This window comes from Tribolium madens, unplaced genomic scaffold, assembly GCF_015345945.1.
Source record: "Tribolium madens isolate multiple individuals breed KSU strain unplaced genomic scaffold, Tmad_KSU_1.1 Scaffold_97;HRSCAF=244;Tcas5.2_LG3a, whole genome shotgun sequence".
Lineage (NCBI taxonomy): Eukaryota > Metazoa > Arthropoda > Insecta > Coleoptera > Tenebrionidae > Tribolium > Tribolium madens.
Genome location: NW_025401069.1, coordinates 14,179,041 through 14,194,430, shown reverse-complemented (window position 1 = coordinate 14,194,430; position 15,390 = coordinate 14,179,041). Strand labels below are relative to the sequence as shown.

General features: G+C 31.5%; 6 protein-coding genes across 11 annotated transcripts; all 6 read left to right on the top strand.

The window, feature by feature from the left end:
• The first annotated feature begins 234 nt into the window (after positions 1–234).
• Positions 235–2,033, top strand: LOC123015194 (zinc finger X-chromosomal protein-like). Its single transcript, XM_044414801.1, has 2 exons — positions 235–351; positions 661–2,033. The coding sequence occupies exons 1-2, from the start codon at positions 302–304 to the stop codon at positions 1,985–1,987; spliced, it is 1,377 nt and encodes a 458-aa protein (XP_044270736.1). The 5' UTR covers positions 235–301; the 3' UTR covers positions 1,988–2,033.
• Positions 2,034–4,182: 2,149 nt separating this feature from the next.
• On the top strand, positions 4,183–6,111 carry LOC123015195 (zinc finger protein 335-like). The gene is made up of 2 exons (XM_044414802.1): positions 4,183–4,377; positions 4,456–6,111. The coding sequence occupies exons 1-2, from the start codon at positions 4,328–4,330 to the stop codon at positions 5,675–5,677; spliced, it is 1,272 nt and encodes a 423-aa protein (XP_044270737.1). The 5' UTR covers positions 4,183–4,327; the 3' UTR covers positions 5,678–6,111.
• Positions 6,112–6,977: 866 nt separating this feature from the next.
• LOC123015197 (zinc finger Y-chromosomal protein 1-like) lies at positions 6,978–8,617 on the top strand. The gene is made up of 2 exons (XM_044414805.1): positions 6,978–7,091; positions 7,288–8,617. Exons 1-2 carry the CDS (start codon positions 7,042–7,044, stop codon positions 8,171–8,173), a joined length of 936 nt encoding a protein of 311 aa, XP_044270740.1. The 5' UTR covers positions 6,978–7,041; the 3' UTR covers positions 8,174–8,617.
• Positions 8,618–9,791: 1,174 nt separating this feature from the next.
• LOC123014678 (prefoldin subunit 6) lies at positions 9,792–10,380 on the top strand. Its single transcript, XM_044413904.1, has 2 exons — positions 9,792–9,935; positions 9,979–10,380. Exons 1-2 carry the CDS (start codon positions 9,872–9,874, stop codon positions 10,293–10,295), a joined length of 381 nt encoding a protein of 126 aa, XP_044269839.1. The 5' UTR covers positions 9,792–9,871; the 3' UTR covers positions 10,296–10,380.
• A 268-nt stretch (positions 10,381–10,648) lies between these two features.
• Positions 10,649–11,742, top strand: LOC123014533 (vesicle transport protein GOT1B). 5 transcript variants are annotated; one of them, XM_044413698.1, is made up of 6 exons: positions 10,649–10,773; positions 10,829–10,964; positions 11,015–11,106; positions 11,157–11,335; positions 11,390–11,471; positions 11,526–11,742. In XM_044413698.1, exons 2-6 carry the CDS (start codon positions 10,940–10,942, stop codon positions 11,574–11,576), a joined length of 429 nt encoding a protein of 142 aa, XP_044269633.1. In that variant the 5' UTR covers positions 10,649–10,773; positions 10,829–10,939; the 3' UTR covers positions 11,577–11,742. The 5 variants fall into 5 exon arrangements, with proteins under 5 accessions (XP_044269633.1, XP_044269631.1, XP_044269632.1 ...); XM_044413696.1 differs by having other exon boundaries at positions 10,697–10,784; positions 10,836–10,964; XM_044413697.1 differs by having other exon boundaries at positions 10,700–10,784.
• Positions 11,743–12,056: 314 nt separating this feature from the next.
• LOC123014659 (meiosis-specific protein ASY1-like) lies at positions 12,057–14,781 on the top strand. Of its 2 annotated transcripts, none has more exons than XM_044413880.1 (9): positions 12,057–12,265; positions 12,569–12,820; positions 12,868–13,090; positions 13,141–13,292; positions 13,342–13,452; positions 13,504–13,606; positions 13,718–13,901; positions 13,953–14,066; positions 14,118–14,781. In XM_044413880.1, exons 1-9 carry the CDS (start codon positions 12,227–12,229, stop codon positions 14,215–14,217), a joined length of 1,278 nt encoding a protein of 425 aa, XP_044269815.1. In that variant the 5' UTR covers positions 12,057–12,226; the 3' UTR covers positions 14,218–14,781. The 2 variants fall into 2 exon arrangements, with proteins under 2 accessions (XP_044269815.1, XP_044269814.1); XM_044413879.1 differs by having other exon boundaries at positions 13,661–13,901.
• The last annotated feature ends 609 nt before the right edge of the window (positions 14,782–15,390 follow it).

The following is a 15,390-nucleotide window of genomic DNA, read 5'->3' as shown; positions in this document are numbered from 1 at the left end:
AGTACAAATTTATTTTCTTTAATCAAACACCCTATACTTATGTCTTAAAGTTGCTTAATCTAACAGAAAAAATATTGTGAAAAGTGACAGAATAGGCAAGTGAAATGGCACGACACATGTTTGAAATACCAAAAGGGTAAAAAATAACAATTACAAGCCTTGTCGGTAACAATCGCCTGATTTCTTTCTAAATTTGTGAACGTACCCAATCAGGATTTTTAATTCTGTGGTATTGGCGATTGTTGTGTCATTCTAACCTCATTTATTTGTTGTGATTTAGAAATAAAACACCACAAAAGTCATGTTTTCCACAAATTTGAGCCCAATTAAGGTCGAAGTGAAGGAGGAAAGGTAATGATTTTTAAACAAAGTCTGAAATAAATAATAATTTTCATGATAATTTGTAATCGAGTCATCRTTGCATCCGAGAACGTATGTCTGTTTTTACGTGAAACATCAAATAAAATGACAGGTCACAAGGTAAAATGACAAAATGGACGTATAATAATACAAGTAGGACCGTTCTGTTTTGAAGCTAATTTATAAATTTAGTTATTATAATCATCACATTTTACCCTTCGACTTGTCATTTTACTCGACATACGTTTCCAGATCCACAGATGACTCGATCGATAACTCCTTAACCCTACTTTTTTCCAGATTTGAGGCATTGAGACTGTATCACGGATGCGAGAAATGCTCATTCAAGACAAAACTCTTATCCAGGTTAAGAAGCCATGCAAGAATTCACGAAAACAGGAAACAACAAATGAATTGTTCAAGTGGTGACCTTGAAAATTACAAATGTCACAAATGCAAAACATTTGAAACACAYTTCTTGTCACAACTGAGATGTCACATTGTTCAAGGTCACACATCACAYCATGTCGAATCCATAACCTACAAGTGTCTCAAGTGTGATTTCAAATCGTTCTCGCAATTACTAATTTTGAGACATTCTGTTTTTACCCACCAGCGACGAAGAAAACGGGAAAAGGGGGACATTCTCAAATGTACAGATTGTGATTTCAAAACAATGTATGTACGCAATTTGAAAGCACATTTGATCAATAGACATACAGATGATTCTGAGATCCAATGGTTCAAATGTGATCATTGTTCATATAAGAGCAAATTTAATAGAGATTTGAAACGTCACAAGATCTTAATACATGACCCCAACTTCCGCTATTCGTGTAAACTTTGTGATTACAAGACTAAAATGAATTTCCTTTTGCAGCGACACGTGAATTCACGTCACAACACCGAAATTGGTGATTCATTGGTTTCTAGATCTGGTGTCTACAAATGTAAGCATTGTGATCACAAAACAATGTATTTCAGTAATTTGAGGGCACATATGATATATAGACATCTGGACGATTCCGAGATCAAGTGGTTCAAATGTGAAAAGTGTCAATTCAAGGCCAAACACAAGGGTAATTTAAAACAACACATTTTTCTAAAACATGACTCTAACTTCCGCTACTCGTGTAAACTTTGTGATTACAAGGCTAAACTGAGTTCACATTTAAAACGTCACATGAATGGACGACACAAAGCCAAAAATTGTGATTCATTGGCTGGGGAACATGACATTTGCACCGAATATCTAAGAAATGAATTAGGAGAGAAGGGAGCTCACAAATGTACAAATTGTGATTATGAAACTAAAAGCTTGTCCAGTTTTAGAAAACATGTGGTTTCTGGACATTTGGACGATTCTGAGATCCAGTGGTTCAAATGTGAAAATTGTCAATTTATGACCAAACACAGGAGTAATTTGAAACGTCACATTATCGCAAAACATTCTAACACTCTTTTTCGGTGTAAATTTTGTGATTATGAGTCGAAAACAAGATACGCTTTGAAACAACACGTGGATAAACAACATACGGCTCCTGGTGCCCATTGTAGTTACAAAACTAAAAATAAAAAGTCATTGGTTCAACATTTAAAATTAGAGTATGATAATGGCAAACTTTAGTTGTACTGTAATCATTGTGATTAATATTAAATACAATTTTTAATAAGTGTATTTTTTTTAATTAGATGATATTGTCTCCTCCAAAAAAATGACATTCTAGGCGAAATAACACCACACACAATAGGTCAATTTTCTTGTACTTTCTGTAGTTTTTTTTTATTTAAATCCGTAATGAGTCTTTAAATTAATTAAAAAAATTGATTATTCTCGAGTATTTTCTATTTCCTTAAATTGTTTGAGAAATATCTAAGAACTCTGGTCCTTTTTTTCTCAATTTCAAAAATAAAAGTTATGTCTGCAGAAATACACGCCCTATGCAACTTAAAATAAAAACAAGATCAAGTAAATTTGTGAACGTACCCAATCTTAATTATTTTTTAACTCTCTGTTGGCAATTGTTACGTTTACTTAACCTCATTTATTGTTTCAACTTGTTTCTGTGATTTCAAAAGAGAACCCAAGCATTAAATTCTCAATAATAAGTGCAAAAATATTTTTGAAAATGCTGCGAATACGCAAGTTAGTTACAAAACTAAAAATAAAAAATCATTGGTTAAACATTTAAAATTAGAACATAATTATTGCGAACTTTAGTGATTGCATTGTAATCATTGGGATTTTAAATGTTTTATTAAATTAGTTAAAAATATTAAATACAATTTAATTTTTCGAAAAAATTAAAAGGTATTGTTGATTTACCCTTTAATCCGGATCCTTGTAGCACATGGTCTCCATTCCTCCGAAGACTCCTCCCATTGGCACTCACTAAAGCACCTGAAATTTAAAAAATCGCGTACTAATATCTATTAGCACTCGAAAACACACAACATGCTCTCACTGGTCGCTGAACAACTGGACAAAAATTTCAGCCTCAAATTACATGTTGATTGAGAAAATTTTTCCTTTAAATGGCTACGACTTTGTTTTTTCTAGAACAATTTCATTGCCTTTCTGAAAATAAATTTTCTTGATCACTAAATGCATTCAAAAATCAAGTATTTAGTCACTTCAGTTGTGACGCCAGTGAAACATTCTTTTTTATAGTCAATTTATTAATCTACGCTATGTTTGTCGTACCAAGAACTAAAAAAAATATCTTAACTATTTTTTTTTTCACAAAAAAGGTCTTAAAATTATGTGAATGACCATAAACAGCATTCAAATTTAAATTCTTTTTACCTTACTTATATCCTTTTAGTTTAACGCTTCTGAATTAAAATTTGATCTTTAATGTCGTTTAGGTGTATAAAGCTGTACTAAATTTTGTATTTTTTTCTCTAATGTTTAACACCCTGTAATTGTTTTGGTTTAGTAAAGTTTTTGACTTCATTTTCTGTTTCCAACATGGCGCTTACTTCAAAAATCTTTATAATTAACTATACTTTTTGGAGGTTAAAATAATAGTTGTCGATTTCTGAGAAATCTGATAACCAAGCAACCAAATGTAAGTTATATGATGTACTCTTGAGTGCAAAAAAAACGCAAATTGTCAAAAACAAAATTTTTCAGAAATTTACAGTGTGAAAAAGGTTGGGAAAAAGTTTASAAAACTATCAAAAGAAATGTATTTAGTGGTCTTGCCAGTGCAGTGTCATAGTCAGTATTAAAAACAAAATAGAAAAACTGGATAGAAGTTTGGAAGATGCCTGACAATTATACCTCAAAAAACTGGTATTTATTAACAGGCCAAATAACATTATAAAAAAAAAACAATTTGCATTTTTCTACACTCAAGTGGAAGCATAAGCATCTTTTTATGAATATAGATTCAAGTATTAACTATTAGATTGAACTGACTGATACTTTTAACAAAATACTAATACTTATCTTCTTACAAATAGATACAATACTAATTTTTATGAATATCACCCAATATCAAGAATAAAGTGAGTTTTTRTAAAGTGTATCTAAAGTTGGRAGCCCCTAGTCCTCCACTTCTAGTGTATGGGGTGTGTCTGTGTTGGCAGTAGAAGTAACTAAATTGTGTCAAAATTGTGACAGGCGCAGTAGATTTTATATTTGAATTTTTTTGATAGATATATCCCTAAAAAAACAATTGGATGTTTAAAGTCGGATTTACACAACTCACTTTTTACAAATTTACACAGAGAAGTGGCCACTATGAATTGACCGCGACTTTAAATTTGTGAACGCACCCAATGTGAAGTATTTTTTTAATTCTGTGGTGTTTGCAATTGTTTTGTTATTTTTAACCTCATTTTAATTCTTGTGATCAGAAAAGAATACACAAAAAATCTCTCTTGTTGTATGGTTGGCAATTGTTATGTTATCCTTAACATAATTTTATTGATTTGCTAAAAATGAAATACTAGAAAAATTATGTTTTCCACAAATTTGAATCCAATTAAAGTAGAAGAGGAGGAAGAAAGGTAACTCTTATAGTAGTAATTTTAATTGCGTAACAAATCTTTCGAAAGTAGCCTCCAGTTAACCTCACTTTTTTCCAGATTTGACAGATTAAGACTGTATTACGGATGCGAGAAATGCTCATTCAAGACAAAACTCTTGTCCAGGATAAGAACCCACGAAAACAGCGAACAAAAATTTAATTGTTCCAGTGGTGACCTTGAAAATTACAAATGTCACAAATGCAAAACATTTGAAACACAATTCTTGTCACAACTGAGATGGCACATTGTTCAAGGTCATACATCACAACATGTCGAACCTAAAAGCTTCAAATGTCTCAAATGTGATTTCAACTCGTTTTCGCAATTGTTGCTTTTGAGACATTCCATTTGTACCAAACATAAAAGAAGGAAACGAGGAAAAAGAGGCGTTTTCAGATGTACAGATTGTGGTTACAAAACTATAGTTTTAAACAAATTGAGAAGACATGTGATTTGTAGACATACAGCTGATTCCGAAATTCAATGGTTCAAATGTAAACATTGTTCGTACAAATGTAAACTTAAGGAGAATTTGAGACATCACATGATCGTAAAACACGAGTCGCCTGACTTACGCCCCGTCATCAAATGTAAACATTGTGATTACAAAACTATGTATTTAAGCAATTTGAGGGCACATGTGATCTATAGACATACCAACGATTCCGAAATCCAGTGGTTCAAATGTGAATATTGTTCATTTAAGGGCAAAATTAAGGGAAATTTGAGACAACACATGATCCAAAAACACGAAAATAACTTCCCCTACTCGTGTGAACTTTGTGATTACAAGGCTAAACAGAAGGCTCATTTGCAACAACACCTGAATACACGACACAAAACCAAAAGTAGTGAATCATTGCCTAAGGGAAATGTTATTTTCACCAAATATCTAAGAGAGAAACTAGGAGAGAAAGGAGCTTACAAATGCACAAAATGTGATTACGAAAGTGACAATTTGGCCAGTGTTAGAAGACATGTGATTTCTAAACATTTGGACGATTCAGAGATTCAGTGGTTCAAATGTGAATATTGTCAATTTAAGTCCAAACACAAGAGTAATTTGAATCAACACATTATCATACACACTAAGACGCCCTTTCGGTGTAAAGTTTGTGATTATGAGGCGAAAACAAGAAACATTTTGAAACAACACGTGAATAAACACCATACGTCTCCTGAGGACTGGTTTCACTGTGCCCATTGTGGTTACAAAACTAAAAGTAAAAAATCATTGGTTAAACATTTAAAAATGCAACATAGTAATGGCAAACTTTAGTGATTTCATTGTGATTTTAAATGTAAGACTAAATCTTGTTTAAAGCACTTGTTGGTGTGTGACATTTAATTATTTCCAATGCCAATTTAAGGCGGCCTTTAAGACCAATTTGAAATATATCGAGTGTTTGAAGTACAAACTTATCTTCTTTCATCAAACACCCTATATTTTTGTGCTATTCCACAGTGCGATCAAAAAGTTTTTCTTTAGAAATTTAGCGGATTTAAATGTTGGCATTGAAGTAGCTTATTAAAAATTCCGTGGCGCTGCGGTCCAATATTTTTTTAACCTTAATAAAATATCTATGGCAGTAAAACGGCATGAAGAGGTTACCTACTTCATTCTTATTTGCTGACCAATATTTATGCATTAGTTTGTTAAGTTTGAAAAAATAAAAACAATTTTTTTTTAATTGTAAAAAAATCAAGAAACGATACAGCTTAATTTAAAAAAATTAAACAAATATATTTTTTTGTTTATTAAAGATTTTTTCCTTAACTTACTCTTAATACAATTACTGAAAAATCCTATCCCAAATTTTAAGTATGAGCCTTATTTAATGTCGATGGTGGGCCTTATTTGGCACTTGGAGGTTCCAAAAAGGGCCCTTTGTATATTTTATGTTTATGTTAAAAACATGTAGAAAAATTAATATTTTTGTGGTACACATTGTTAAAAGTTCAAATTACAATTTGGAAATAAATCCAAACTTTTGCATACTTATTTCAAAAAATTAATAAAAAATCGTCAGAATTTAATGGACCTTACATACTTTTTCATCAAAATGAAAAAAAATTTTCAACTTTTTTTCCAATTTTGCAATTTTGCAAAAATTTTGTTTCTGAACATTGTCTAATCTTAATGAAAATAAGAAAAACTTTTTTTTTAATTTTTTTACAATTTCGCAATATTATTAGTTAAATTTCCAAAAAATTCGAAAACATTAAAAAAAAAATGTAATTCTTTTGTAGATCTTTGATTAATCGGTCCGAAAAAACAGTGATGGATTTAGTACTTTGGATATTGTGTTGCCAACATAAATACATGTAATTTTCCTAGCGCAAACCATTTGATTTTTTTTTAACTTTTGAGAGGAATTTAAAATTGGTTTAAAATAGTGTGTTGCCAACCGCACTTGCACTTGCAAAATGACACTTTCTGGCCTTGTAATACAAATTAATAACTATTGCCGTACTAGTTTTTCATGAATTCGATAGTTCAATGTGTAATCAAGAATAAAGTGATTTTTTCTAAATTTGTGAACGTACCCAACCTTATGTATTTTTTTTAATTCTGTAGTGTTGGCAATTGTTGTATTTAACCTCATTTAATTCTTATGGTCAAAAAAATATAACCAGAAAGTGATGTTTTCCACAAATTTGAGCCCAATAAAAGTGGAAGTGGAGGAGGAAATGTAAGGATTATTTGGAAAAAGGTCCACTCTCAAACAATGCATTTAACTGAAAAAAAGTGGTGGGGTGTGACTTGTTTTGATAAACAAAGTCTTAAATAGTAATTTTTATTTATCTTCTTGGCTCATCTTCCAAATGATATTTATGCCGTATCAAATGTTTCAAAGGTAGCCCACAATTAACCTCACTTTTTTCCAGATTTGACAGATTAAGACTGTATTACGGATGCGAGAAATGCTCATTCAAGACAAAACTCTTGTCCAGGATAAGAACCCACGCAAGAATTCACGAAAACACCGAACAAAAATTTAATTGTTTCAGTGGTGGCCTTGAAAATTACAAGTGTCACAAATGCAAAACATTTGAAACACAATTCTTGTCACAACTGAGATGTCACATTGTTCAAGGTCACACATCACAACATGTCGAACCCAAAACCTTCAAATGTCACAAATGTGATTTCAACTCGTTTTCGCAATTATTGGTTATGAGACATTCCTTTTTTACTAAACATCAAAGGAAGAGTGTTTTCAAATGTACAGACTGTGATTTTGAAACTAGGGTTTTAAGCAATTTGAGAAGACATGTGATGTGTAAACATACAGATGATTCCGCAATCCAGTGGTTCAAATGTAAACATTGTTCATATAAGTGTAAACTCAAGCATGATTTAAAACGTCACATGATCAAGAAACACGACCCGCCTAACTTCCCTTACTTGTGTGAACTTTGTGATTACAAGGCTAAACTGAATTACGACTTGCAACGACACGTGAATGCACGTCACAAACCCAAAAATAATAAAACATTGACTTCGAGCATTGTAAAATGTACATTTTGTGATTACAAAACTATGTATTCAGGGGACTTGAAAAAACATATGATCTTTAGACATACAAACGATTCCGAAATCCAATGGTTCAAATGTGATCATTGTTCATTTAAGTGCAAACTTAAGAGCGGTTTGAAACAACACATGATCCTAAAACACGACCCGCCTAATTTCCGCTACTCTTGTAAAATTTGTGATTACAAGACTAAACTAAATTCCAATTTAAAACGTCACGTGAATGCACGACACTAATTCTTTGTGACTTTAAAATTAATGTTGGTTTAGAACGTGAAATTTTTGTCAACAAGTCTAAACAACATTTAAGCCCCTTTAAATTTGATTATGAAACTGGCCCTAAATCTCTTTTGAAAGCACATGAAGTGACATTTAAGTAATCAATAATGTGTATTTAGTAATAAAAATAAATTTGTGAACGTACCCTACCTTAAGTATTTTTTAATTCTGTGGTGTTGGCAATTAATCTCATTTAATTCTTGTAAAACCAGAAAAGTGATGTTGTCAACACATTTACACTACAGAATTTCTAAGCATACGTGAATAAGCAACACACGAAATCAAAAAAATGAGTTGAAAATATTAAATTTAATAGGTGTAATTTTTCTAAAAATTAAAAGTTCTTGTTGACCGGATTATTGTCTTCTCCATTTCCCCTAAATGCACTCACTATAATCACTCGAAATTTGAAAAAGCGCGCACTACTGAATGTCTGTTAGCACCCGAAAATACACAACACGCACTCACTGGTTATCGAAGTTTCTGAAACAAAACAAAAATTAACTATGGAAAAAAATTAAATTCGTACAATATTTAGTCTTGTTCTTGCTGATGTTTCTCTAATAACATGAACAAAAAGTCCAAGTTCTTGGTTAAAATTATAAAAATAAATTTGCACTCGTCTACAAATTTTGAAAAAGAATTTATCTAAAACACAATTAATTTCTATTCATTATTTAATAAATACTTACTGTTGCACTCAAAAATCACAAATTCACACACTTTACTTGGCTATAAACAAAAAAATATATATATATAAAATGCACTGACCTTATAATGCATCTTCTTCTACTACCCATTGTAGCAATTTGTCTCTGCTTCTTAAACGGACCTACTGAAAATAAAGAAACACAAAATCAGTACAATGTGTCATTAAATTAGTTAAAAATATTAAATAAAATCTAAATAGTGTAAGATTTAAAAAAAATTGAAAGTTATTGTTGGCTTACCCTTTAATCCGGACCCTTGTAGCATGCTTATCTTTTTCACTCCCCCATTGGCACTCACTTATCACTCGAAATTTTAAAAATCGCGCACTACTAAATGTCTATTAGGCACTCGAAAATTCCCAACACGCACGCACTCATATACAGCCTCCATTTCAACACAATTTCGCCCTGAACCACCAAATAAGTAATAATTTATTCGGACAATTATTACAATTCAAGTAACTCGTACGGGAGCTTGGCTAAGACTGACTTATTATTGTAATATTTCTACAAAAACTTTTATTGTAACAGTTTTTTGCAAAAGGCCTTTGTTCGGGGCTGCATAATCCAGCTATTCCTAACGTCACAAAGCAATTCGAATATTACCCAATTACCAAAAAAATGTTATGTATTTAACTCGTTATTACACCACACACAATGCCGTTTTTTGTACTTGTACTTACTTTTTTGATATTTCTATTTAATGCCACAACAAGTCATTATTACTGAGTTTTTTAAGATTGTTTAAAGAATATTTAAGGCCCCCTTTTTTTCATAATTAAAAAAAAATAAGTCTGCAACCAGAAATACTCGCCTTGGAGATTCTTATGCAACTCAAAATACACTAACACTTTTCTAAATTTGTGAACATACCCACAAATGACATTTGTTGGAACAAGAAAAAATAAAAATTATTTATTAATATTTCGTCTTACAAAACCGTGCAATGAGTGAAGACCTGCAAAGAAAAATCCAGTCGGAACTGGACAGTTTTAAGAATACCCAAAAAGGTACAAAAACCCACATTTTTCCAACCTAACCCAACTTTTCRAGAATTACAAAAGGCAATTTCGACGAGACAACAATTAGATAGTCAGTTAAATGAGAATATTATTGTTAYAGATGAATTAGAAATCCTTCCTAAAGATGCRAAYGTGTACAAATCRGTCGGTCCAGTTCTTATCAAAACTGAACTTGTTGAAGCAAGACAAAATGTGGGCAAACGAATGGATTATATCAAAAAAGAGATTTCAAGAGTCGATGATTTGATCACATCTATTGAAAAGAAGCAAGATGTGCATCGGGAYGCTCTCCAAAAACTGCAACATCAGTTTCAACAAGCCCAAGTGAAAGCTGCATTGCATGCTTAATTTACYGATTTATATCTCACTTATTTATTAACAATTAAACTCGTGTTTTGTAATACAAATCAAAAATAAAAAACTCGTTAACTCAGTTATTTTTATTATCAAGGATTTGTTAATTATCCACTGTTTCGATTCAACCAAGCTACAATGTGTTCAGCTTTTCTAAGTCCAGTATACGTGACCGGATATCCGCCTTTAAACAGTCTCAAGGCGGGGAAACCCCCAATTTCCTGTTCCCGAACTAAAGCCTTCTCTACAGTCGCATCCACTTGTCCCAATTTAATTTCAGATTGTTGCTTTTTGTGAATCTTTCACACTTTTAAGTATTCGGGGGCGAAAGCCTTTAACTAAATAATAATTTTATGAAACGTTCAGATTTCAAGTTTAAAATTCGCGGTTTAAATGTCATTAAATACCAACATAAAAGATGATTGATCGAGAAATGTAAATATTGCGATAAAGTGTAAAAGCCGTGGTTTTTGTACTTAAATAGTGCGATTTTGTTCAACACTTTCGAATTTAAATAAATATTTCAGGTTTCAGACGGTGCAAAAACTTCCAACTCATTTCCAGTGACGTGGATGTGTTTTGTGAGGTTATGTCATAGACGTTTTAATTTAAAATAAATCGCCAAATTAAAATAGAAAATGTTTGAGGTCACAGATACTCAAAGTATGTTAAAATAATTGCAAAAAATGTCATTGTTTTCGTGTTTTTTACAGAAATTGGGGTTGGCCTTGCTGGCTTTGGGATGTTTTTCCTATTTTTGGGGGTTTTACTCCTCTTCGATAAGAGTTTATTAGCGTTAGGAAATGTGAGTAAATATTTGTATCCATGCATGAAAAAACCCACATTTTGTTGCAGATATTGTTTATTGCTGGTTTGGCATGTGTAATAGGCCTAGAACGAACGTTTCGATTCTTTTTCCAAAGGCACAAAATCAAAGCCTCAATCTCCTTTTTTGGTGGAATAATTATAGTGCTTGTAGGTTGGCCACTAGTTGGAATGCTTTTTGAAACTTATGGATTTGTTTTATTGTTTAGGTAAAGTGTCTTTGACTTTTTTGAGACTTTTAATGTAATAAAACACCATTTTAGTGGCTTTTTCCCAGTTGCCATCAACTTTCTCAGAAGAGTGCCCATTTTAGGAACATTTTTAAATTTCCCAGGAATTAGTAAGGTAATAATTTCAAAACGGTTTAATTTGGAATAATATCTCCAATTTTTCAGCTAGTTGATAAACTGGCTGGAGACTCCAACAGAACAACAGTCTGACTTGAAATAGACTTAATTTCAATCAAAATTGGTGAACGGTGCTGTGCCCCGTTTTGTAGGGGCCCAGATTTAATTTAATTACAAATCAATGTATTTCATTTGCAATATACTGTACAGATTTTTTATTTCCCAAATGTACAAATCGTTTTATCATCAAATAAATGACACATTTTTGATCTGGTTTTTTTATTTTATTTTATTTAGGTATTTGTCTTCTCTTGGGTTGGCACCCCGTTTGGAACCATTTTTGATTTTCAATAATTATTAATTATTGTGTCAACAATCAGGGACTTTAAAACAAATATTGTTTTAATATTATTAAATATGAACCATTTACAAGTGGATAAATAAAAAAAAAATGCAATTAATTATACACATTTCGGTTTGATCGACTTTCGGACCTGTCAACTAATCACATTCAGGCTCATTGCATTTGCATTAATAACTGTACAAATAATTTCATTGCCATAATAAATGATACACAGTTGATGTGTAATTTCTTATATTATTAAATCCACGTTAAAGTGTAAAATAGAATTTTCGGTAAACAGGTTTTTAATTTTTCTTAGGTTGGAGGGCGCTTGGAATCCATTTTTGATTTTGATGTTCAATTGTTATTAATTATTGTGTCGACAATCAGGTCCTTGAAAAAGTCGAAAAATGACCACTACACGCGTTAAAGGAAACGTAATTTCATTGGTAAGTGTTTAAAACATGTTTTTTTAAGCTTTGTAGTGTGTTTTGTTGCGTCATTTTGTTAAAACTTGTTCGTATTTGCCGCAAATGATAATGAAGTGTGTTGTTGGGGATGGGCGACAGGTGGCGCTATGTGACGATGCCAACTACCGGCGCGAAATTCAAAATTTAAAAAATTTAGTAATTGATATAAATGAATGGTTTTTAAAAAAATTAAATAAAATTAGACATTTCTACTAATTGTCTTCCGAATTAAACCCCCACAGGTAGAATTTATTTCAAAATAAATAGCAATTTTTCTTTCAGACTCTTACAAACAGCAACGTGGCTCAAGCCGTGAGGTCTTACACCATGTCCAAGAGATACATAAATATCATGCTGAAGGCGTCGGTAATAAACATTTTGTACCACCGTCTCAACATTGACGAAAAGGAGTTTATTACAAAGAGTTTCAACAACGTTAATTTCAAGTCGTTTAAATCCAAATCGAAGAATCGGTTTATTCGTGAGTTTCACGCTTACATGATTGCTTGTAAGGACGCTTTGGACAAGAATTACGTAAGTAACACGAAGGAAAAACCACGAAATTAATTTCTATTTTCTAGTTGAAGGAGTTTTATTTGTACTTTATCGACGTGTCTTCGGGCGATATCGTGGAAAATTATAAATTTTCCTTTAAATATGCTGAAAAAGATGAACGGAAACAAGTCCAAAGCGCTGATTTAACTGATTGTACTTGTGAATTACTGAAGACTTTGGAAGAGTTGGGACAACATGAGAAATTGAACAGGGAAATACAGTTCAAAGTTGAATTTTTGTACTACGAGGGTGAGTATAGTATTATATCGTTCGAAATTGTGTCTAATGTGCTGTTTTAGATACTCCTGAAGACTACGAACCCCCAGGTTTTCGCAATATTGACGAGAGTGAGGCTCTAATGAGTAAAATTAATAAAAAGGGGAATTCGGTCGTGATTGGATCGTTATTTACCGGGTTTCACCAACTTAAATGTAGGGGAAGAGGGGAAGTGGTGAGTGCAAACCACTGTTTGACTAAATATTAAGAGTAATTTGTTTTAGTTTAATTTTAATTTGACTCCGAAGAGTTTGGGGGAAAACGATTTTGAATTACATCTAGTTGATGAGAAAAACACTGAATCAAGTATGACTGTTGCTGTTGGTGAAATGACTGTATAAAAAACAATTTTTGTTTGTAAATTATTCCGATTGATAATATTTTAGGAGGACTTGTCGGAGCCCCTTGAAAATTCAAAGTTCGATAAACCAAATCCWGTAGATAATAGAATAAATGATACTTACATATCGCACATATCTGAGTGCATTGGTGCGTTATACCAATTTTTCTTAATTTTTTTATTTATTCAGTTTTAATTACCAGATATTTCGAGTGATGAGGAAACTCTAGTGAATTGTCCGTGTAATATACAAGTTTTAGATAATTGTGTTCTTGATAATATAAAATGTACGATTTGCAAAGTGATTTATCATGCACCCTGTCAAGGCTATCTGGATAAGAGTTTTGTTGGGGGCCTTTTTCAGTGTGTTAATTGTCGTGAGGAAATCAACAGCGTTGCAGACCCATCAAATATTCAACAAACAAGTAGGCTATACAAAGTCAGGTTGGAATAAAAAAATATTCAAATTTAACAATTAAATATTGTGATTCATAGGTTTCTTGTAGCCGCGATGTACAAATATGGTAGAGTTCCAGAAAGCCTCCAAAAGCCTGTTTTTGATCAAATTAAGCAAAATATTGAAAAGTTCAATCTTTTTACAAATGAAGGGTAAGTGAATTTGATCAAACATCTGGTTATTTTCATTTTGTAAATTTTCAGAAATGAGTTTGTTATTAATAATTTGAATGCTTTGAAGAGTTTGTTCAAGTTTCACCACAAGCAACCAGAGTTACGTAAACAGATTCAATTTTCCTGTTAAATTGTTCTAATTTTTGATATTGGCAAAACATGACGTGTTGTTAAAATTTTGAAACCGCCAAATTATTTGCACAAAAAAAGAACCCAAAGTATAACAAAACTTGGTTCTATGTATAATTGGTTGCATAAACTTGCAACAGTTTTGAATATAATTTCCGTACAGTGTTGTCAGGTTTCGTGAAATTTTACCACGTCTGYGGATTTTCATTTGGTGAAAATTGTCATATGTGGTTTTTCGAAATGGAAGAAACTGTTTTCAATTATTGATTTATCAATTAGGCAAAAAATAAAACTTGTACTTATCTATTTCGAGCATTTTCCATGTTTTTCGACCAGYAACTTGATTGTTTTGTTAAATTTTCTCAAATGAAAAATTAAAAAAAAACACCAAATTGGTTAAAAACAGTTCTATTTATTTTTTACGAGATTTTACTAAACCGGAAAATGTGTTTTTCGAATGTTTTTTCAGCTAAAAATTAGGTGTTATTTTGCAGAATTGGCTTAAAACGTTGTAATTTTTGCTTTTTTTCGAATGTTTAAGCACGTTTTTAAGATAAAAAGAAGAAAAAGTCCTTTAAACAGGCTAAAAAAATTACAAGATTAAATCGAAATTAATATATTTTTGGCTTGTTTTGCTCGAATTACTTTGTTTTTGAACCAGAGACTTATTTTTTGCAAAATCTTGTCCAAACACCTTTAAAAGTAACAAAAATGATTGAAATTAATGTTATTTGGTTTGTTTCACACAAAATTTGGTGGAAATGCTTTTAAGCATATTTTTGTACTAAAATCTAAGGTTTTTTGCTAGATTTTGCTGAAACAAACTAAAAAAATCTACAAATTAAGTAAAAAATTATTATATTATTGCATCTCTTCAGCGTTTTAACACGTTTTTCAGCTAGAAATTTAATTATTTCGCAAAAGTTTGTTAAAAACAAGCCAAAAAACCTTCAAATTAGACTGAAAATTATAATTTTTGCTTTTTTTAAGTTTAAACAGATTTTTAAGCTGAAAACTTTATTTTTTTGCGAGATTTTACCTTAGCGTGTCAAAAATGACTAACTTTTATCTAACTTTAAGGCTTTAACTTCGTTTGTCAAATTTTCTCAAAAAAATTCGATAAACCACCAAATTGGTTTGGTCGAAAATGCTCTTAAGCACGTTTTTGTACTAA